This window comes from Nyctibius grandis, chromosome 4 (assembly GCF_013368605.1).
Source record: "Nyctibius grandis isolate bNycGra1 chromosome 4, bNycGra1.pri, whole genome shotgun sequence".
Classification (NCBI taxonomy): domain Eukaryota; kingdom Metazoa; phylum Chordata; class Aves; order Nyctibiiformes; family Nyctibiidae; genus Nyctibius; species Nyctibius grandis.
In genome coordinates, this window is record NC_090661.1 from 72449316 (window position 1) to 72472004 (window position 22689).

The 22689-nt window shown below is 36.4% G+C and overlaps 1 protein-coding gene across 1 annotated transcript in view; it reads right to left on the reverse strand.

Annotated features, from left to right (window-relative positions):
* Nucleotides 1-943: 943 nt before the first annotated feature.
* BICC1 (BicC family RNA binding protein 1) overlaps nucleotides 944-22689 on the reverse strand; it is a 111983-nt gene continuing 90237 nt past the window's right edge. The window contains exons 9-21 of the mRNA XM_068399702.1: nucleotides 21502-21633; nucleotides 20170-20356; nucleotides 18533-18691; nucleotides 17946-18142; nucleotides 17566-17707; nucleotides 16298-16454; nucleotides 14732-14897; nucleotides 13689-13728; nucleotides 12903-13057; nucleotides 10425-10581; nucleotides 7790-7950; nucleotides 5439-5538; nucleotides 944-3848 (exon numbers count right to left, since the gene is read on the reverse strand). Of these exons, the coding sequence (XP_068255803.1) occupies nucleotides 3718-3848; nucleotides 5439-5538; nucleotides 7790-7950; nucleotides 10425-10581; nucleotides 12903-13057; nucleotides 13689-13728; nucleotides 14732-14897; nucleotides 16298-16454; nucleotides 17566-17707; nucleotides 17946-18142; nucleotides 18533-18691; nucleotides 20170-20356; nucleotides 21502-21633 (1884 nt within the window). The 3' untranslated portion in view covers nucleotides 944-3717. The remainder of the gene's footprint in view (nucleotides 3849-5438; nucleotides 5539-7789; nucleotides 7951-10424; nucleotides 10582-12902; nucleotides 13058-13688; nucleotides 13729-14731; nucleotides 14898-16297; nucleotides 16455-17565; nucleotides 17708-17945; nucleotides 18143-18532; nucleotides 18692-20169; nucleotides 20357-21501; nucleotides 21634-22689) is intronic.

Below are 22689 nucleotides of genomic sequence, written 5' to 3' on the forward strand. Positions count from 1 at the left end.
CCAAATAAATGGTCCACAAAGGAAACTATCTTGTTTCAGACCTCTGTAGTTCACTACTGCTCAGGCATCATAAATGCTGTGCAATTTGCAAGTCCACCTGCCTGTGCCATTTCCACATAGTTTATGCCAATGCCTTGTGAGTTGGTACTCAGCACTGTACCCTTCAGTTGTCCTCAACAGAAGAGTCTGTTGATCTGTCCCCTTCCCAGACTTGTTCCCACATCTGCAATTCCCAGCAGGTATTCAGAAAAATAACTCAAAGGTTTCTAAGAGGTCAGTGAACCAGCAACACTGTAATTTAAGTGGAGGCCTGTGTGTATAAAACAGTTATCAAAGACAACGCATTAGGCTGGAATTATGAAATGCCGGAATGCACTGAGGTAAGTAATATTAAACTTGTATCACTACATGTCAAGCAAACAGACAAGACTGATGTAACATTATGTACATATTACCTCAGTGTGAAAGCTATGCCTCTCACTAGATCCTGACTGGTTGTGTGGCCAGCATCCCAAATAAAGAATCCTTATTGTTTTTTTTCCACTTCTCCACTGGAAGGGATAGTATAATGACCATCACGAAAGAGTACATACAACTGTCCTGCTAACCACACAAAAACATATAGTCATTAAAATGCAAAGACCAAAGAAAGAATAAAACTCATGTACGCCAAACCATTAAAACCTGCTATGAATTGAACCTGAGATAATTTAACTCCTTTCATATTCATTTTTAAGGAAAGGTATCTCAAAAAAGCATTCTCATTTAGAAGCCAGACAAACATACTGTATGCGATATAAAAAGAACAGTAAAACACACAGAGCATTAGCACGTGAAAGAAACATGTTGCAATTGTGTCAAATACTGCTTTTTATATTTTATTAACAAGCAAGCATCCCTGGAACTGGGTCTATATAAAAAATACTTCATTAACCAATCAGAATACAAGGGAGTTATATAAATTTATTTTATGCAACATTGATTAGTTTTGAAAATTCCCATTTTTAATGTTTTAATTTCATCTTTTATTTAAAAAAAAAAAATCACTAAAAGGACACAGCCCACAAAAATACAATCTGTATCTGCTCTATATTTACAGATAACTGGTCACTATTAAGGCACAGATTTAAAACTAACATTTTTATGTAGCAAGTCAAATATTTGTGCATAATATAACACTAACAATACGGTACACTGTACTGTCATATTCCCTTTGTGGATTCAAAATAAGTGAGAAATTTTTTTTTCTTCCAGTGTGTTCTTTTTTTGTGTGAAGCCCTATTGAATAATAATGTTGTTAATGGGAAATTCTTCACTTTGGTGTAGACGATATAAGCACTGCTCAGCAAAAGACCACATCAACTTAATACTGTAATAAAATCAGTTTCTGAGTATAGTACTGTCTAGATACAGAGTATGTACTTACAAAAGACTAAAAAGGTGTAAAGGTTTTTTGATGCTTTTAAATTTAGGCAAAACAAGCAAAAAGGGGTTGCAGAAAAATCTGTACAAAGTGTTGCTGAATATTTATTTCATTAAAAATATTTTATAAAATTAACATGACGGAATACAATTTGATTTGCAAACACTGGTCTTGCGAATGCAAACAGTTTAAATGGCAGCTCTGTTAAGCACATAAGTAGTCCATGTGAATGGAACCACCTACATGCTGAGAAGTAAGGACAAGTGTAAATAGTATTAGAATTAGAAGTTGTGGCTTCCACAAGGGTTTCCATGAAGTTGCTCTTGCCCGTGTAACACACATACACACAAAAATCTCATAGATATGTGGATATTGACTTCTGGCATCTGAGCACAGTAACTTTGACGTGAACTGCGTGCATACAAGATGCAGTTTTATGCATTCAGATCTCTAGTAGTTTTAAAACCAGAGGAAGCTAACTGCTACTTGATCTACAGGGGAAGTCACCCAGCTATACACCATTAAGTAGAGATGGCTGAAATGAGTACTGAGCAGTTATTTTTTGCCAACCGCAATAAGACTATATTATTGCTTATTGCTCGATCATCTATGCCCTCAAGTAATAGTTTCTTTAAATTCCCTTTGTGTGTGCAAATTTCTCTATACATCATCTTGTATTCTCACCTTAAAAGAAAGAATTATCCATGGAAAGTGTCAAAACTATTTCTCACCCATTTTTGCATAAAAACCAACTACTGTAAATGTTATTCTAATGCCTTCTGTTAAGAGCACTTGATAGTGGTTTATGTCCATCTCAAAAGGCTTGTACACTGAACATAAATAATGCATTACAGTAGAGGTAATACACAATATTTCTCATGGGAATGCTTTTCAACAAATTAATGCTTGGAAACTTCATATTGCATTGCAGAAAGAGGCACTTTATGAATTCCTTCATTACAACAGAACCCTTCATAAACCCATAACAAGACATCTGTAAAGACAGAGGAATAATATTGCCAAATTATTTGGACTTTCACAGTATAAGAATGCAATAGCTGGCTCTAGCCACTTACAATATGGACTCTTTCTGTTGAACATAACTTGTTTCAGAAATAGTTCATCTCCAGAGTTTTAAACACTTCTGCAGCTGACAATTACAAATCTAGATTGAACAAAACAGATGTTATTACACCTATTTTATGTAGGTCACTTAATTGCTGCATGCATAGTCATGTAAGTAATATGCGTCATTTATTAAATGGCAACAGTGCTGTCTTGTCAAATTAGATTAGTTGTCTGTTTAATCAAACTGACAGCCCAGAGCTCTAGTTTGATGAATGCCTTTCATTCTCTACCATAAATCTGCAGTAGATCAGTTTAATGTGTTACGTATTGTAGGTGTATAGAATCTAAAAATAAAAGTCTGATATAAATAAGTGTCCCTTAGTGGCAGGGTACTAAAAATAGCCCTTTGCTTTGAGACAACCATTAAAAACAGTTTTAGCATAACAGGCAGCAGTTAAATATGATGACTGCAAAGGGTTAATATTGCAAGGTCCATTTTGGTCTTTCATTGCATCTGTTACAGTGAGTCAGTATTATTGCAAGCAGCACTAGACTGCTTCATAAGAGTGTAATAGGACTGGTCCACTACCAAGTGGCTTGATTTTGGAACAATCTCTTCAGATAACTACCAGGGAAACAGAGAGAGGGGAAAAATCTGCATAAGAACCAGTTTCTAGTACCATTATAGTGAGATGTGACCTAATGCAGGAACACCTGAAAAAAATTTGATTAGTGCCAATATAAAAATTGATATGGAAATGAAAGAGAGAAATAAATTTCCACAGGACAAGAAATCAGAACATGTAAAGTGCAGAAAGACCTCAATAATTATTTTAAGCAGTACCAGAAAAATCCATCTTGATAAAACCAAAATCTATGCTCTCTGGCATCCCAGCTCTTCATTCTTCCTTCATTCAACAAAGTAAAAATTCAGTGCATACATTATAGTTATAGGTAATAAAATACTAAACAAAGAACCCTATATTATTATTATTGCAAATTCTGTCCAATCGACACGAGTAAAACGTAACCCACATTTGGTGTTTTGAAAGACAACAGACAAAATGTGTTTTCTCTCTTTTTTTTTGGCACAGTATTGTGCAGACAAAATGCTTTGGTCCTTGACACCCAAACTCCCAAAGTGCAGAGGGTGGTGTGCAGTGAAGGCTGTCCACAGGATTGCCATGTCCATCTTTACAGCTGACTTTTTGAGCCACAACTTACTGCTACCAGCGACCGCTGACACTAGCAATGTCCGAATGATACTGACGCGGCAGTCTTCCACTAGCTCCACCTTCCAGGAACGAGGCACGTATGTTCGACGGGTCAAAGAGCTTTCTTCGGTTTTTATTCAGTTCTATAAAGGTCACACAAAAACCCCAAATCTCTCATCAGAAATTAATTTTAATATTTTGGTCCAAACCAAAAGCAAAACTTCTATTTAAGCAAACAAAATATTTTAGACAGAACAGTATGAACTGAAAATATCTGAGGTACTCATTTAATGTAACAGTTCAATAGGATAGTAAGAGGGCCAGGTTAAGACTCAGATGCCTGCATCCCATGCAGCCTCTATATTTGGTGCAATTCTTAATTGGCACTGATAAGTGTGGAGTAGATAATATTTTGCAATATTGATTTAGATCAAATTGACTTAGCTGAAACATGTTAAAAAGGTTCTGTTATAATACTCAAAGGCTGTAATCTTCCTGAAGGTACACGCACACAGAATGTATGGCTGCTGCACCGCTATGCAATGTAAACTGAGATGACAGAAAAGCTTATTAGTGACTTGATCGTTTCTCAATGCACAAATATTTATTTTAAACCCAACACTGAAGCAATTCTTTAATAAGGACTTAGAAAAAACAGATGCTCACCTCTCATTCAAACATGCACCCTAAGCTTGTATTAGCAAATGTTCATCCAAAATGTTTTTCCTTTCTCCACTTTCCTATTCTTGTAAACAAACTCCATGATAGATACAAATCACTGAAAGATTACATAGATTTTCATGACTGCTGTTGAACTAAGTACATTGCTTTTTTACCCTCTTTAAGCCACCTCTTTATTTTTAAATTAGTAAAAAAAACATTCACTAATGGCATCAGTAGAAGAGATGCAATCAGGAGAAAAACAGTCTAGTGTTACAATGAAGCATCGGAAGAAAACTTCCTCTAATACAGATTTATTGCTTAAACAATGTAATATGAAATCTCATGCTATTTATTACAATTAGAAAAAATCTAGTTAGGCATTATATACTACAACATTATATACTTACAACAATTGTAAGAAATTGTATTTGGTTTCATCTTTCTGCATGTAGGGTACAAGACAACCTTTCTATTAAGTGGGTTGGAAAAATTCCAAGTAAGAGTTACGTGTTTCTTTTCAAACCTATGCATTTTCCAGAAACAACTGGGCTTGGCGGAAAAAAAAAAACAAAACCAAACACAAACCACCAAACAAAAAGCAAAAAGAAAGCCCCCCCCAAACCCAGGCAGTTTTTCCTAGTAGGATGATCGCTCTGCTAAATAATAAAGCGGAGGACAGGGAACCAAAAGCCTGAAAATGTCAGTTCCGACCAGTATGTAGTGCCACTCAGACTCTGCAGAGCCTGTAATCCCAGAGCTTCTAGGAACCACAGTTTTGGGGCATACAACAAAGTTCACAATCTGCTGTGAAACAAACTTTCTACCAAGCTCCAACTTGACAAGGGGACACAGGACTACGCAACTGAAATCTTATTAGGTAATGTGAAAGCTCTGTAACGCCTGGTTTTAAGCTCCTGCTGATGAGGTGCAAGCCAATGTCATGACCTCTGTGGACTAGATTCTTACTTTTCAGTCTTTCCATGATCCTTTGTCAACTATAAACACACAACTCAAGTGAGAAGAATACAAACAATACTTAAAATCAACAAATGATGTTCTGTGTTACTCACCTGAAATTGCAAGCAGCATTTTTCTTCTGGCACCAAAAGTGGTAATTCCTAACTCTTTCAAATCTTGATCAGTAAGAGTAAGGAAAGTCTGCAGATCAATCTACAGTACAAAGAAATAAGAAAATTATGCAAAGCAAGTCTCTCCCCAAAAGTATTAAGCCATAAATGTGGTTCAGAATAGCGTAATGATTTTTTTTCCTCCTGCATTTCACAGTTACTCTGCCAACCTATTCTTTGCATGTCAACAGCAATCATTGCTTTCCAATGGCTTCTTCACACAGTTGCTACATTTGCTACTCTGCATTTCTGACAGATAAAGAGAAACTAAAAAGCAAGTAGTTTTAGAAAAGCACAGAAGATCAATTATTTTTATTTATTTGTGACTCTTGAGATTTTCAGTATTTAACACAATTGCTACAATGTTTTTGGGAACAGCCAGGTATACATCTCTTTACATATAGTAGGTGCTTCGGACTATAGTGAGTTAGCAGAGGATGATTGCCCAACTACTGGTGACACATTTGAGTTAAAGCACTGAGTATTTTAGAGCATTCCAAAGTGTGTGCAACCATGTATGTTTGTGGGTTTTTTTGCTCCCAATACAATTCACAGATATGTAGTGGAAAACTGTTTAGTTTTCACTCTGGCCAAACTACTTGGCTCATCTCACACCTAATCAGCAACTCTTGAGGTAAGAAAAACCAAAACAAAACTCCACCTGTCAAACAAAAGCCATCTGTGGTGTTAGAAACCAACACAGCCACCTCTCCTTTTAAGGAGAGTGGCTAAGATAATGGGGAAGGATTAATGACTGGATAATATGGGTATTATGGAACATGCAGGGGATTGCAGAGGAGCTGAGGAACTGTACACAGAATTAATTGAGACATAGCTGGATTTATTCACTCAGGTTGAGGATTGACCTTACCACTTTCAGACTGTTGCAGGCAAACCCATGCTGGTGTCAATCCCACACCTGCCAGTGCTTTGCAATTCAAGAGTTCATTAGCTCAGGTGCAGCCAGTTCCTAAGCACTTTTGTGCAGTACTGCACAGGAATAAAATTCCCCCACAGCACTTAAGCAGCATGATTAGAGAGACAAGAAATGCCGGCAAGAAATACACCAGATCCAGCTGCCCCCAGGCTGAGATAGCAGCAATACACATCATGTGTTGCTTCTGCAAGCACATATACATGAGTGACTTAGTGCACGTGAGAAGGTACAAATTTGCCTCATGTCTACCCTTAGGATAGTGTAGTATGTGCTTCAATGCACCCCTGGTGTCGCAGTTTTCCTCTCGTGTAAGCAAATATGAAGCTAAAGATTGGCACACCAAAGCAACTTGTGCAATGTGAATGGAAGGTCCTCTTGGAGTTTGTTCTTCATGAACACAAGCACGGTTCTCTTAATGACATTGCAATCTGTGCAAAAACTCACTTTGTGTGGTCTTTTAGGAGAAAACATGCAGGTGCAAATCCGAGACCAGCAGCTGGTGCAGACCTCGCTGCTGATAAAGTGAAGTGGACATATGTGCCCAAAACACAGGAAGATGCCAAATCCAGCTGTGGTCCTTCCCCTGTACCACATGAGGTGCTGACACAACCCACACGGACATCTGTTTTGCTCCCCAGTACACCCAATTGCAGTGGTGTGACACGTACAACTTCCCACATATCACTACAGTGCCTTCAGGACAAGCTCAGGGGCTCTAAGTCTAAGCCAGTGAGTCTTGTGGCTGGGCTCACTGTACTTTTGTGACACAGTTAAATCTGTCACCAGAATAAACTACCTGCAGATAACCAAGCTGACTCTACCTATATAGTATTCTACTATATGAAATACCACCACTTGGACTAAACAGATTAGTTGATGAGGAGGGGGAAAGCTCACAGAGATGACTATCTCCCTGTTGCTAGTGGATCAAAGGAAGTCGACTGGCACACAGGGGAAGAGGCGAGGGATGAATACATGTGACGCCAGCATCAGCTGAGACAAGATGTTACTACTGAATGCAGACTGGATTTCCTATACATGAAGTTGACCGAAAGCTATTAAATGCTAGTTAGCATCCCAGTTTACAAGTAGGAGCCAAGGTTTAAACTTTCTTGAATGAAAAAAAACCACCCTAGTTGAATTCTTTAAGTATAAATCAAATGCACGGGACAAAATAGTACTCGTGTCCAGGGTGGCTATCTGGAGATTGAAAGACCTATGATACATCTTTGAAAGAACAGCTGACAAAAATCCTGTCACAAAGCGAGACTTCTTAGTGGCTTTGGTCAAGAGACAGAACAACTGCTGCTGGAAAACAGGCTACAAACACAAAGGTGTCTTTCAAAGGAATACTAACCTCTTGCTGTTGGAATACGTCCGTGTATTTGCCCAAACCAAGTTTGCTGAACAGCTCAGGCAGATCAGATCCCTTAAACAAACTGTTCAGGTTACAGCCATTGCTTCCTATCAGTGAGGAAATGCAGTCCATGTAATTACTGCTACTGAGATAGTGTTCAGCTGAAAGGGAAGAAGTGCCCTTTTTAGTCACGTCATGGAAGTGCACAATTTTCTGTCATATCAACGTTGGATTCAATTAGATCATTAAATTAACAAAATATTTAAATCTATAAAGCAAATTTTTTGTTAATTAAGTTCAAGTGTTTGTTTTCTAGAGAAAGAATAAAATCACATTACGTGAACTGTCACATGGATACAAGTCAGGAATTCATACAGGGAACAGAGCTGCAAGACCCCATTGCTTTTCCTCCTCTTAATCCCTCTCCTCTTTTCTCCAGTGAATATTTTGGAAAACACCATTGCACAGAAATGTAACCAGTCCTTTTTTGTTTGGATGGGAAGACCACCATGCTGGAGCAATTCCTGCTAAAGGAACTACCTAGTAGCCACATGATTTGGCTGTTATTTTAGTACAATACAGACAAAAAACAAATGCAATAGTTTTATAAAAGAGTAAAACTGGACATACACTCCTTATCCAATTTTAAATTACTTTCCTAAAAGGTGTATCTTTAAAAAAAAGTTGCCAGGGTGAGGTTCTTAAAAAACCCAAGAAAACTGATTTAGCAGTGCAATCCCTTTCCTCTGTCTGTGCATACTGATCATATGTAACCACGTAGTTCATAATTATTTTTCCTCATGCTGTGTAAGAAAAGGATAGCTCCCAGGGAGTGCATCATGCATTTGTGTGAGTGGGGCCACTGTGAGTGCTCCCTCCCTTGTTACAGACACAGGAAATAACAACAGTGAATGCATAAGAGGCTTGCAGGAGGTAAAGGATCCTTTCCCAGGCAAGTAAAATGAAGATTGCCGCAGAGACATGCTATGGCCTCCACCACAGAATGGCAATAGGATGTGAAAACCACCATTTTTCACCCCTGGCTATGCTACATTTCTTATTTTCTGGGCACAGACTAGTTAGAAGCATTTGGGATCAGATTTACAGAGTTTGGAGAATTTCTATCAACCTCAACTCCATTTTGGAAAAGCGTTTTAAAATACAGTAAAACATTCAATGCTGAAAATGTGAACATTAAGTTTGACAAATGAAGCAATAACTAAGTCGATTTTTTAGACTTTAAAAGGTGGTGTCTCAATTTCTTCACTATCAGAGTAAGATAACACTAAAACTACCCAAATAGAAATTCATGATCCTACACTCAGGGCAGATGATGAAAGGTCATGTACCGAGAACTGAATAGTAGGAAATTCTTCTTACTGGTGCAGTCAGGAACCATTATCTTAAAAAACAAAGAAGAAATTCAACACTGCTATGCAATTGTGTCAGTGAAGACTCACATTTTAGTACTCTGGCACCTATACATTACGGTAAATACATTTGTCCAGCCAACTCCTGTTTCTTTCATCCCTCCTCCACACATTTTGGTCTCTGGGAAAGCTACAACAAAGTTTCCCCCACTGCCAATGTATTCATGTTTCTAATTTTCTTCTAATGCATATGTAAATATATTTTTAATCCTTATTTATTTTTATTAACCTAGAGCTTCCATTTTTGTCCAATTCACTTGGAAACATCAATGGCATTTTTTTCATCTCTTTTGTTCTGTGAGTACTTAGAATATTCTATGCAGCCATTCACAGCTGATTCATGTGCTTTTTAAAATCATAAATAATTACAAATATACCAATTATTTTTTCTGTAATTGAAGCTATCATTTCTTAGGATGTCCAACTTTTACTATCTGTGTACTTTGCAGTTAATCTGAGATTTAGGTTTTATTCACCTTTATAAGAAAAATGCAATAAAAAAAAGTAAACACAGCCATAGTAGTTATTTCTTCATAATGCAGTCAGTTAGTATGGACCAGTATTCTCTACCTCCATTTTTCACTCTTTCAGAATGGCATATATTAAGTTATTTAAAAAAATGAAATTAAGTTTCAAAGAGTTCAACTGAAGTAAAATTTTAAGTTTTAAACATTGTTTTAATGTAATTATAAATTTTACAGCCTGTATCCACAGAAACCAGTGTTTAAAATCATGTGCTAGGCCATGCCAAACATGGACAGTCTTATTTTATCACCATAAAGAGAATCATGCTTTAAAAATCAAGATCAGCACAGATTATGACTTCACCACCAGCGAGCAAATAGACCAATAAAGACCTGGCTGTTGCCTCGCTGATAATTGAGCAGAACAATGGTAGTCTAGAAAAAAGCTTTTGTATAGGTCTGTTTTCAGTACACCTTGAAAAACCCCTTCCAAGACAGCAAAGAGCTTTCAGCAAGAATGCCTTGCATTTAAAAAATTTCCTTAAAAGTTTTCCTTTTGGACCATTATTCGTATATCATGTTACACAATCTTGCATATGCTTTCACTTTTCAATTTGTAAAATAAGTTTACTTTACAGGTGCCAGTAATTTAAAGCCCTAGTGATGTCAGGAAACATATTAAAACAAATATTCATTGATATCAATATTTTTTTTTTAATCAGATCTTAAGAAATTATTAACCTGATTTATTTTGTTTCCGTTTGGGGCTGCCAATTGAGGAGACAAATTCATTATGAGCTGTGGGTCCAAGCCCATTATGGTCTCTCCAGTTATCAGATTCACTGCCACTTCCCAGGTGCTCCCGACTGTTGGACCGTGACAGAGACATCGATGAACCCTGCAAAAAAGAAAATTTGGGCAGAAAACAGAAGTTTCATTGTGACTCAGATGTTTTCTTTGAAGCAGCTCAGTTTAAAAAAAACAGCTTTTAATGCTTGCAAACGTTCTTTTGGCAGTTGATCAATAGTCAAATAATTGCAAACTGGACACAAAACCAGCAGGTGTGCTTAAAACAGATGCAGTTTACAGATTTTAAGCATAAGTTATTTAAAGACCATGCTTCAAAACAAATTGCTCAGTATTTCCAAGTTTGTTTCCAAAATGTTCTATGGTATCAAATTCCCACACAAATTCTAGACAAAGCAGTCTATCGACTATATCCCTTCACAGAGAAGAGAACACAACAGAACAGCTATCTGAAGATAAGTGGATCAAGTACATAATACTTGACAACAGTATGGTATACAATACAACAATTCTGCAGTAGTCTGTGAATTTGTAATTTTTTTATTTTTTTTTTTTAGATAGATGCTCATATTCCTGTAAAGTACTAATTATCAACTCTCATCACTGTGGGTCAGAATGTTCCAAAATAAGGCAACAGTATTCCCTGAAACCAGTAGTTAACTATGCAAATGGGTGGGGATGTGCCCAAAAAAAAGATGCCAAATGAACAATTTAATTCTATACATGTGTATCAAATTCCAATTGAAGAGGCAGCAATCTTTTCTACTATTCAGGAAAATTGACACCACTGAAGAAAAAAGGCAAAAGCTCCCTGTCATTGGCAAAATCAGGAAGGTGTGAGCTATGGTTAGTATGACTCAATGAATGAAGAAAGGCAGGAATTAACTTCAAGTCTTACGGAAAAGCAAGAAAAGACAGGGCCTCTACATTTTGTTAGGTCATAGTGATAGCTAAGAGTTGTGAAATAAAAAAGATGTCATCCAATGTTTCTGGAAAACTGAATGCAAGGTAAAATATCACAGTGAAGATGAAATACGTTTGGTGAGCTTATTTTACAAATTAGCTTCCCAGACATTAGACTATAATATCAGTATTACATCTGTTCAAAGCCTTCAGCACATGACTCTCATCAAACGTGTATGTGCACAAATGAAGTGTGGCAGTACTGCCTCTAATACCAACGATGCTGAAGACTGCTAAATAGAAGAAGGATACAAGGAATCCAAGTTTTTTTAGCTTCCCCAGATATTTCCATAACAGCTCATACCAAACAACAGAAACAGGAGTCATAACACGCTATCATTTCACTAGAGAGAGCTAAGCCTGTAGTTTGCACATGGGCAGACTCTGAGTGACTAAGATAGTGTTCTTGGTTAGAATGACATGCCTGCTTAGAGACTTGTAGCAGTGCATCATGGTTTGGGGGAAAACCCCATCCCAGCTCAATCAGTATAGAAAAAGTACGTTAAAAAAAATTCACAGATTTTGGTTGCAGCTTTTTCTCCCCCCCTAGTTACTACTGCAAGCTTATTATGTCTATCCAAAGCTATCACATGTAGTTGAACGACATAAAAAGTTCACATATCAAGAGGGGAACACTAAGGCACATTTTTACCATGGTTGAATATTTTTTTTGCATTAAAAGATAGGTATATCCTAGAGAAAAGCAGTATGAAGTCCCAGTCCTGAAGAAACATACCGTTTACATTTGATGTAAGTAGGACAGAAATAAAGAAAAGTGTGTCTCTATGGAAGTTGGGAAAGATTACAGGAAGGAAATACACTAAAAAGCAACTTCAGAATGCCTTTGAAAAGAAAGGAACATAAATTCCCTGCAAGATTCCTGTGGTGGAACTATGAAGAGACTTGCATGACCCTATGGCTGCCTTCTCCCTGGAAAATTTCTGGGCCCAGTGAATAGTGGAAATAGAGCAAGCTCTTTCAGTTCTACAGCTTTGTCAACAGAAGATAAGATGAGCTGCAACCATTTCTTGTTCTAACATTCTGCTCCACCATGCAGTGATTCACATTATATAGTTTATCTGTTATATACACATTGTTTTAATTAGGTTACAAAATTTCTACCGCTTGCCTACAACTATTGAGACATTTGGTCCCATAAGTTGTTCTAAATTTCTTTAAACAACTGTATTTTCAGAAGTAGACTTCTATAAAGCTAGAGTAAGATTTATAAAGCGGATGTAATTTTGTTTGGCTGAATGTATTCCATATGCCTTAATATTTACATAAGAAACATTTTTCACAACAAAAAAATATTTAGAACCCTAAGAGGAAACCTAAAAATCTTATCTGCAAGAGTTCTTTTTATAGAAGTTGTAGACATTTCTCAAGAGAAACAACTGTATCATTCACTAGAAATAAAATTTCCATTACAGTATAGTCTTTTTATACCTCATATGTAGTTGTCATAGATGGTTTGTATGATACATGATTCGCTCTTCTTAGTTCCTTGATAGTTTCTGCAGGCATAGATTTTGAGAATCCCAAACCACTCCACGTATTTGTTGGAGTTCTCACTTCTGTTACAACTGGCTTCTTTAACATAGCTGGAACAATACAGAGACAAATTAGTAAATCTCAACCTTAGTAAAGGTACTGAGATGATAATCCTGAAGTCATGTATGCTAACAGACTTCAACCCATCAAACGGTAAACTCTAAACACCTCAACTTGCTACACAGGTTGAATCCTACCCTTCCTTAAGGCAATTTACTCTGTCATAAGATAGTTAAACCCCACAGGGCTGCAAGGAAGCCAAAATAATCATATCTGTTTCAAAAACAAGGTTTTCTGGTTTTCTTTTGGTGTGGGGGTATTTGATTTATTTTTAACTGAGTCAAAAATATGGTTAAGTCCCTTATCAACTTTATAACTTAATTTATCCCTGAAATAAGGAGCAACTTTGCCAATATGACAAACATCTGAGGTCTCTGAAAGCAACATGGATCATTTGCATATGGATATACTCAGAGAATATCCCATCTGCAAGTTGTTTACACTGTATTTTGTACTATGTTACATTGGTATAAAGAAATTTTTATAACATGAAAATTAATATACAGATGTTTCACTATTAGCTTTAAATTTGATTAAAAACCAAATTACAAAACAAACTCCAGAAAATTCTTTCAGCCGTGTACTAACAAACTTTTCAGAAGTCCCTGTTTATCCACATACCTTTGGTTGCTAGTAGCTTCTTCTGTTCATAGTCAAATGCCTAAAAACCAAACATGCAGAAGACAGCTTAATTGCAATTCTATCTAAATGTCATACCAATACTGAGCTCTTTGTAAAAACAAAGGTTTTGAAAGTGGCCAGTGAATACATCTAGGAGAAATCTGAAGTACTGAACAATAATATGACAGTAGTCCAGTTACAGCCTAGTTAAAGTGTTCACTCAAACATAGATAACAAAGATTTTAAATAACTATCTGATATCCATTTGAGTGAGGCTGCAGCAGTATTTACAAACTGTTTAGGCAGAATTTGTCTTTAATTTTTTTAATAATACATTTTTTCCTTAATCATCTGTTCTTAGCATTTAAAACATTCCTCAACAGTACGAAAAAAGAGAATATATATATATCCTAGACTGCAAATCTAGGCACCACAGTTATTTTTAATAACCTTCTTTCAAGTTTAGTTCTTCTCCATGCACTTGTCTTCTGAAAGGAAAAGAATCTAAGTTTTAAGAGAATTTAAAAAAACCTTGTATTTGCACTGCCTATGACAATGGAAGTTTTGAAGTTTAAATACAGATCTGTATGTACAGATCCGTACTTCTAAAGTACAACCACTGTAGTTACTCCAGTAAATTCCCCTGTATATGAACCTGAAGCTATAGAAAAAAATTGTGTTGACACTACTTATGAAAAGTTGTAAAACGTCTTTTGTAGATATAATCTCTCTTCTCAAAGCACCAATATAAGATTTTTTCCACACAAACAATGCTTGCGTAGACTAATATAGCCATCCAATCTATTCTGTACTTAAATTTTTCTTATTCAACAGAAGCATAAGGGCTTTTTTGTCTTTGAGACTTTTAGTTGACAATCCACTCTTCAGTTGAAAGAGTTAACAACTTTGATGGGAAATGCTTTTACTGAAACAGTAATGGCAAGTCAGTCTACTAGTCAACAGTCACCTTTGCATTCCGTGGTAATCTCACTTTTCAATTATCAAGTTTTGCACTAGATTTGGGTTTATTCAGGGAAACGTACCTGCATATTTACATATGATGGCTGTGGAGCCAGACGTGCTCTTTCAGAGTTCTGCTGGGCAGCTGCTGCTCGCTCTGCTGCCCGTTCACTTCCAGGAGCCTTTTTATCAGCCATGGGACTTTCAGAAGCACTTACCTCTGCATCGGAGAGCAGCCTCTCTGCGGTACTGCGGGAGCAAAGTCAGTATTAACTCCAGTCGTCTTTTTCACAAGCAGTGAACATTCAAAGCTATTTTGATAATTGAGCTTTACCCTGAGAAGTTTGGCAGCAAAATTCAAGAAATGCCAGTACACAAACATCTCCATGTTTTTAGCAGTATTTCCGAAGTCTCAGCTCTCCTTTACCTGTTTCTCTGTCAGTGAAACAAAGCATGTATTGCTGCTTCCTATATTACCAAGCACGAGGCACAGCTCATAGATTCAGTTTTGAGCTGCCTGGTATCTGGAATTATCCCATGAAACCCCTACACAGTGCGACTTTATGCTGTCCAGTCTTGCTCAGGCCAGTAGTGCAGCAGTTCTAACAGACTGATCATAGCAGAATAAAAAGAGATGCAAAATGAGGACTAAGAAAGTTAACATACATCCTACTTGCTTTTAAAGCTTCAATAATTGCATTCCTACATGCCAAAGCACCTCTTAATGTAATTTTTGCTTTCTAAAAATCAGCCACATTTCATGCCTACTCTAGAAGGCATGAAACTCTTACTTCAAAGCAAAGTGATCATGTTTTAGATCACTTGTAGACTACCCCAGAAAAATGCCCTAAGGAAACTGTGAGCACTATATACTGAACAAAAAGAAGAAGACATACAAACAACTGACTGACATACAAACAACCGAGTCTAGTTAGCAGGAATCCTTGGATTTCTAAACTGTGAGAGCAGAATGAAATACATATCACAGCTTTAACAGTGTAAATAAATGAGGTAAGAGAAAATATGTATCTCAAAAGAGTGATGATAAACAGTTCCCAAAAGGAACAGTGAAAAGAGTACTTCAAGTACATGAGACAAAACATTGTATTAAGCACGAAACTTGCGTTGCCAAGACATATTATGACTCAAAAGAGCATTTCCCACTGCTGGGTCATTAAAAAAAACAACCAAACAAAAAAATCATTGAGACAAGTGTTTGAGAACATGCTGTTATTCCCCAAATATTGTTTTTCTAAGAAGAAAACAGCCTCAGGTACACACAAAAGGAAAAAGACTGTCAGTTAGGAATTATTCTCAAAGCAATCAATAAAAAAAGTGCAAAAATGTATCCTTTAGAAATAGGTAATGAAAGTTCATCTGAAAATAATCCCCACTTTTGTGGGAGAGGAAAGGCATTTATTTTTTTCAAACAAAAAAAATACTTAGGATATACAAAAAGCTTTCTAAGTCTGCAATTATCAGACAAACTGGGGGGTATATTAATGCCCAATGTGATTAAAAATCAAGCCCAATTTAAATTAATTCTTTGAGTATCTTATGACTAAACCACCCCTTCTACCTACAAAGCCAAATAAGTATTTTTTGGATGGCCAAAGTTCCATTGATCTGTATTTGCACATTCAACTTACTGTAAGTGAGAGTTTTTGGTGCCTTGCAGTAATTCAACCGTTTGTCTCTTAGCACAGGCCTGTTTGGAACAGCTCATCATCTGCTTCAGGTCACTGGTATTTGCTGAATGAGATGGACTTCTCGGCATGCCCACTTCTACAAAAGCATCATTGCAACCTACAAGACCAATAAAGAGAATTGTTCAACAAAAACCCTCTTATGTTCTAGTGAACTTACTGAAGGAATGACAACTATAGAAAAAAACCTGCTCTTCCTCCTTACAGAATTACTCTAGTCTTCCAGGAACTTGGTCAAGGTTAAGAAGTCAGAAATGTAAGTTCAAATGCACAAAAAAGGTGATAGTATTCACATATATAGTAGACACACTAAGTATTTTCTTTTTCAAAAAAATTATTTTAAGTAATATTAGGTAATATTAAATCTGAAGATTGACAATCAGAAGTGACTAAGTATTTCAAACAAATTCGATTTTATATCCAGTTTTAATAAACCTTGCCAGGTGCTCAGATAACCTTTGCTGGAATAAAAGCTCCCCACTTAATGTTCAAATATCTTTACAATGTGTTTTTACAAACATTTATCACTTTAATTGGGCAACGTACCTTTTATTCGAATCAACATTTCAAATGACCACAACCCTTAATAAAAAAGCATCTCCTTGTTGATTAGTATTTACAAGGGAAACAAGGCTTTTACACGTATTTGCTCAAGTTTGAAGTGGAACTAGCTTTCCCTCCCTCCAAGAATGACAGTTCATTAGTTCCTTTAGCTCCTAAAAGGCAGCATAACTGCAATGCTGTTGTAAAACATGCAAATAAACTCTGCTTGCCAGTGTCATCTAGGTTTGATCTACGCCATTTTCTGCAATAACCTTCTCAAAGGCATTAATTCTTTCCTTTCATTAAAAAGCAAAAATACAACATCATTTAAACCAGCAGAGATTGTTTTAAGCAATGAAGTTAACCTGCTGCAAAACATACTAAAATTTTCCTGGGTTATTTCCCTCTGCTCTTAGAGAATAAATAAAGCATTACACGTGCACACTGAAACATGTAAACACTTAAGGTGTTTCTATCAACAGTACAGCTCAGATACTACAACTTCTATTTACTTTCTTTGACAACAAACCTGAGAGATCCAGTGATATTTTCCTGCAACATGGCTGCAAAACCAATACACAGGCAATGTATTTCCATTTTTGTTTCATGAACTGTACATAGACTGCACAAACACTATTAGACAAAAGAATAAAACGTCCAAATCTTACCTTCTGCACTATTTGACTTGGCAGCTACTTGTTCTGAGGCACCATGAGTACTTGTTTGTCTTACCGCATCACTGTGGTTTGTGCTCAACACATTTTCTCCTAGCGATGTGGCAGACAGTGCAGCATACTTGATATTTGAGGTCTGAAATTATTGTCAAGAAATCACTACAGTGATTGTTATGCTTAAGGAAATATTGAAAGAATTTCCCTTTTCTATCTGTGCAGGAGAACAATATGTTTGAATGTTCCATTTTCAATCTTTAAGTCGTATTTTGAAAACGCCACTGTTCTATTTCTAAACTTCGCAGCTTTAAGAGTCTACTAATATAGCTACTTTTCTCTTTCAGCTTTTCTTAGTAGAGGTCTGGTTCTCCACTTACCTTTACGTGACCATTTAAAGAAGGTGAGCCTTTTTTACTCTCTGATTGCATGCCATTAACGTGGACTTCAACAGGAGTCAAGCCTGGTGGTGGAGATGGGGTGTTTTGACTATAACTAGGTACTCCAGACAACAGAATACTAGTTAAGGTTGCTTGGGCAGTAGATGGTATCATTAGGTGTGGAATAGCAGAAAAACCTGTAACAAAATTTGGTCATGTTCTGATTAAGTTTCTCATTTAGCTTTCTCAGGCATCATAGTACTTTATATAAATCTCTATGTAGCTTTAATACGTTACTAAACAAGTTTCCATTAGAATTGCATGCCAAAACTGTATTGCTTTATCTAACCATTACTTTGTAGGTTAACATATTTTCTTATATAAAACAGATAAAAACACTGCATGTGACAGCATGTCATACAAGTTTATATTAAATTATAACTTTACATTTGGATATTTATTAATCTGTGTTAAGATAAACTTAATTATTAAGGCCCTAAAGAATGAATTACTCTGGATTTTTCAATTGTCACTCTAACAACTTACTGTGGCACAATTCATTTAATTTACATTTAACTTCTACCAACCTGTGGCATTCGTATTAGTGAGAGATGTTGCCCATAGCGTGGGACTAGGCGTGCCTGAACTTGGACTCTGTAAGGGACTCACAGAGCTATTAAGGGCATTCAAAAGAGAGTTTGGAGCAGTCGAAGTGTTGACTGACAGGGCTGTTGGACCTAAAAGGCCTGCAAAAAATAATACAAGTGAGTATTTAGTTAAGACTTACAGAAAAGTATTTTTACATAAGTACCAATTAAAAACCAACAAAAACCCACTAAATTGCACCAGCATGTATTTTACAAACAAATTTTAACATTAAACCTGCTGTTAATCTTCTGCAGAGAACACATTAAGAACAAGCATTCTTAAACTGGGAATCATATATCCAAGAAGAGTTGTAGCATCACTTATGTCCTTCTATTGGACTCTAACTATTGTCTGTTCTGACAATGAAAGAGGTCTGCACTGGCTGCTTCTCAGCCCCACCATCGCTTTGTATCCCCTTCATTGCTTCCGTCAGTTTGTTTCAAAGAAGCATCACTTAGAGAATAAGAAAGTAACTGCACTTCACAACCTTACTTTCATTTCAGACAATAACTTTTTTCTTAGAAGCTCATATGAACAAACCACTACTTCCACACTAAGAACTATTCAACTCCTTTTTGCATCTTCCAAAACTGACTGCAAATCATCCCCCAAATGCGTTGCTTATTCCCAAAGCATTCCCTCAAACCAGCTCTTCATGTGAGAGCATCCACAAGGCAGTTCACAGCACTACACTCTGAATAGGTAAAAACACAACCCCAAAGTGCAGGCATGACAAGAATGGTAACAAAGGCAGCATTAAAAAACACAGTCAAATGGCACAAACGCTTGCCCCTGTGTGACCCCCAAGAAAGCATCTGACATGGAACTACGCGGCACTCCTGGATGGCAGGTCGCAAGGGAGCATGGTGGTTACATGAGAACTCCAAGTTTCAAGATCCCGTGTCAAGATTTGTCACTAAATTCTTCTGGGACTGCTTGGATTTCTATACATTTCTGATAATAGGGTATTTGCAGAGCTTGAAAATAAAATGTTAATTCCAGTCTGGACTATGTGCTGCTTCTATCAAATTACATTAAGGTAGAAAGCTTACATGTTTCTGGCCTACATTTCATAGTGATAAGTAAGGTCTAAACTAGTAGCACGTGCATCCCTCAATTACAGTGAGATACAGCCAGAACTGAAATGTGGTGTTAGCTGTGTTAACTTTCATGGTACTGTTGACAGGCTTAAGTACCTACCCAAATTCAGGACAGCCTGAGACATCACAGTATTACCAAAGAAGAAATGTCATTTGAAAGAGATTCTTCTGAAAGTTGTAAAAGCAATGCCCTAACTTCACCTGTACTTCCCTCCCTTTCACTTCCAGCTGAGTGGTTTGTGAGCTTCCAGAGGATTTTCTACAGAGATAATCACATGGCTGATTACAAAAGCCCTGGAGGAAGTTTTACAACAACAAGCCCTTGATAGGCCAGATGCTTTTGGAATTCTCTAATGCTTTAACACGATTCCTTATGCAAAACACACATCTAGTCCTCTTTTCTAGTACAAGTGAATTAAGTTTCAAGCATATAACTACTAAAAAAAATAACGATATATATAGAATAGAATGCATACCAAGCCCAGTGAGTCCTAGTCCTGCTGAGGACAAGATATCCAAACCAGGACAAGACAGACCAACAGGGCACGAGACAGTAGAGGGATTTGATGCTATGGTAACTCCACTACTTTCAAGTCCCAAGAGACATTTCCGTGCCTCATACATATTTAAGGCATTTCGTTCAACACTTTTTACAATCACAGACTGTAGGGAAAGAAAACAAGGAACAACAAAAAAGGAAAACCAGTGAGTAACACAACTACGTAACATGGATCTGCACCACACACAACTCTTAATAATCCCTCATGGCTATCAGTAACACAGCAGTGTGAGACAGCATGAGATAATGTCCATTAGCAACTACTCAAATTCAGTGGCCTTGACATAAGTTTAGGGATTTTGTATGCACTTGACAACAAAAATGATGGAAGTCTTTGCTGTTTAAGAAAAACAATTATTATTGTACCTTGGTGCTATTTGGCGTATCAAATCTCAAGTGCTCCAAAATCTAGAGAAGTGAACCGATAATTAAAATCTTATCTTCTCTTTTATCAGAGGTCTATACCTCGAAGTGGATACAAAAATTGTTCATCTTAAATTCAGCTATTAAAATTATAGCTGTCTGAGAATAAAGTGACAAATGCCTGGAAAATTAAATTACAAAAACCATTATTTGTTTCTGGTACATTCTCTACACAATGTTTCTTTGTATAGATTTTATATACCCCTACACAGAGAAGCTTACTTATTGACACAATGGAATGGTCATTTAATATTTTAAAATTTTTGTCTGTTATGGCATTCTATACAACATTGCAGATAACTGAGTGTCTCCTATCCATGCTCGCCTGAATATTTTACAATGAACACCTCCCATTAGAGGTATTTTGTAATTCCGTTTCTTGTGGTTCTTTTCAACATCTTGTTTAGAACACAGACTTTTCTCATAGTCATGTTATTTGGTTTTTTGGGGTTTTTTTTTTGTTTAATTCTGATTGCTAAAGAACACTGCAGTTATGTGGGAGAGCTGCAATTTAAGACGAATGTCTTTAAAAATAAATCAAGAGTAGTTCTAGTCAGAAAAATTTATCTCTTCATAGTTTATTTCTTTTATCAGTATCTTTCATACAAAAGCTAATCTCTGTATTGTCAAACATGTAATGAGAAAGTCAAATTACCATAAAAGAGAGCTGTTGTAACATTTAAATTGATATTTCAAGCAGAAAATATATATCCCCTTTACAAGTTTACGATCCATTAAGTCAGGGAGGAGGAGCAGACAAGTCAACTCATCAGCTCTGAAAAGTTGTCATGAAAGCCTAAAAAGAATACATTAGCTTTTCACCAACCTTGCTTGGTTGCTTTGGCTTCGGCTTAATGCTTATGAAGACATCTAACTGCTCCATTAGCTGTGTTATAAACTGTGGTTCTACTTCAATTTCTTCCTTCATATCAAACATGAGCACAAGAGGAAGGCAACCCTGAAAAGACAAGATGCAAAAATTCATAAAACTTATAACCTACCCTCTCCTCTTCCCATGAAAATGTTAGCAATAAACTGAAATACAGAGATTGTAACACTTGTACATCATGATATAGTAAGTTCAGAAAAAATAGCAAGGATGAAGTTTTAAGTAAAGCCATTTCCTTGTATGCAAGAATAGAGGTGTATCTTTCTACCCTGGGATGCTGAAAAAACAGTTTGGTGGTATAAGGGTGAAATGATTTGTTGAATATTTGACATTCCAATCAGCACATATGCACCCCACGCTAGTTATTTATACAGACTTCGAGGTGTCTGGAGGATTTAAATTTAGAAACCACTATTACGTATTAAATCAGAACAAAATATTGTCAGGAACTGATAGCAGGACTCACACACTCAAATGGCTCATGCTAAGCTATGTTTGAGATAAGGAAACACAACTCGGAAAAAATTTCTCTGTAAGTCACCACTGCCTAAGTCTTAACTGCTACCTTTCTCTTCCCCATCCTAGATCAGCTAGATAAGTATTTTCCAGTGATATGGATGACACTCTGAAACATCTGAAACTCCAAAACTTTAATTAAAAAAAAAAAAAAAAAAAAAGCACCCCAATAACAAAAAACTCAGTCACAGGATATCTAGAAATTATTTGATTGCTACTTCTCATAAAATAACAAACACAGAGGGTAGAAAGTCAGTGAAAAACAAATTCTACTTTTTGTGAATTTAGATTCATAATAAACATAGTATCAATGTACTAGGAAAAAAGCCACAGTAAGATACATTCAATAAAGTTGTCATATTTAATCAAGTTCCTGCTTTTGCTTCAGAATGAAAAGCAGCAAATTGGTGTATTTATTCTTCAGATCACTAGTCCCATATCATTTTATATTCAAATACCCCTTCTCAACATTACCACCTATAGCTACACAGCACTTCCCAAACTTAAAGTAATTTTAACTTAAGGAAAATTAAAACAGGGCTTCTTAACTATTTTGATTTCAGGAAGACTAACAAACACAGCTTAACTCCACAAAGTGAACTTGTCTGA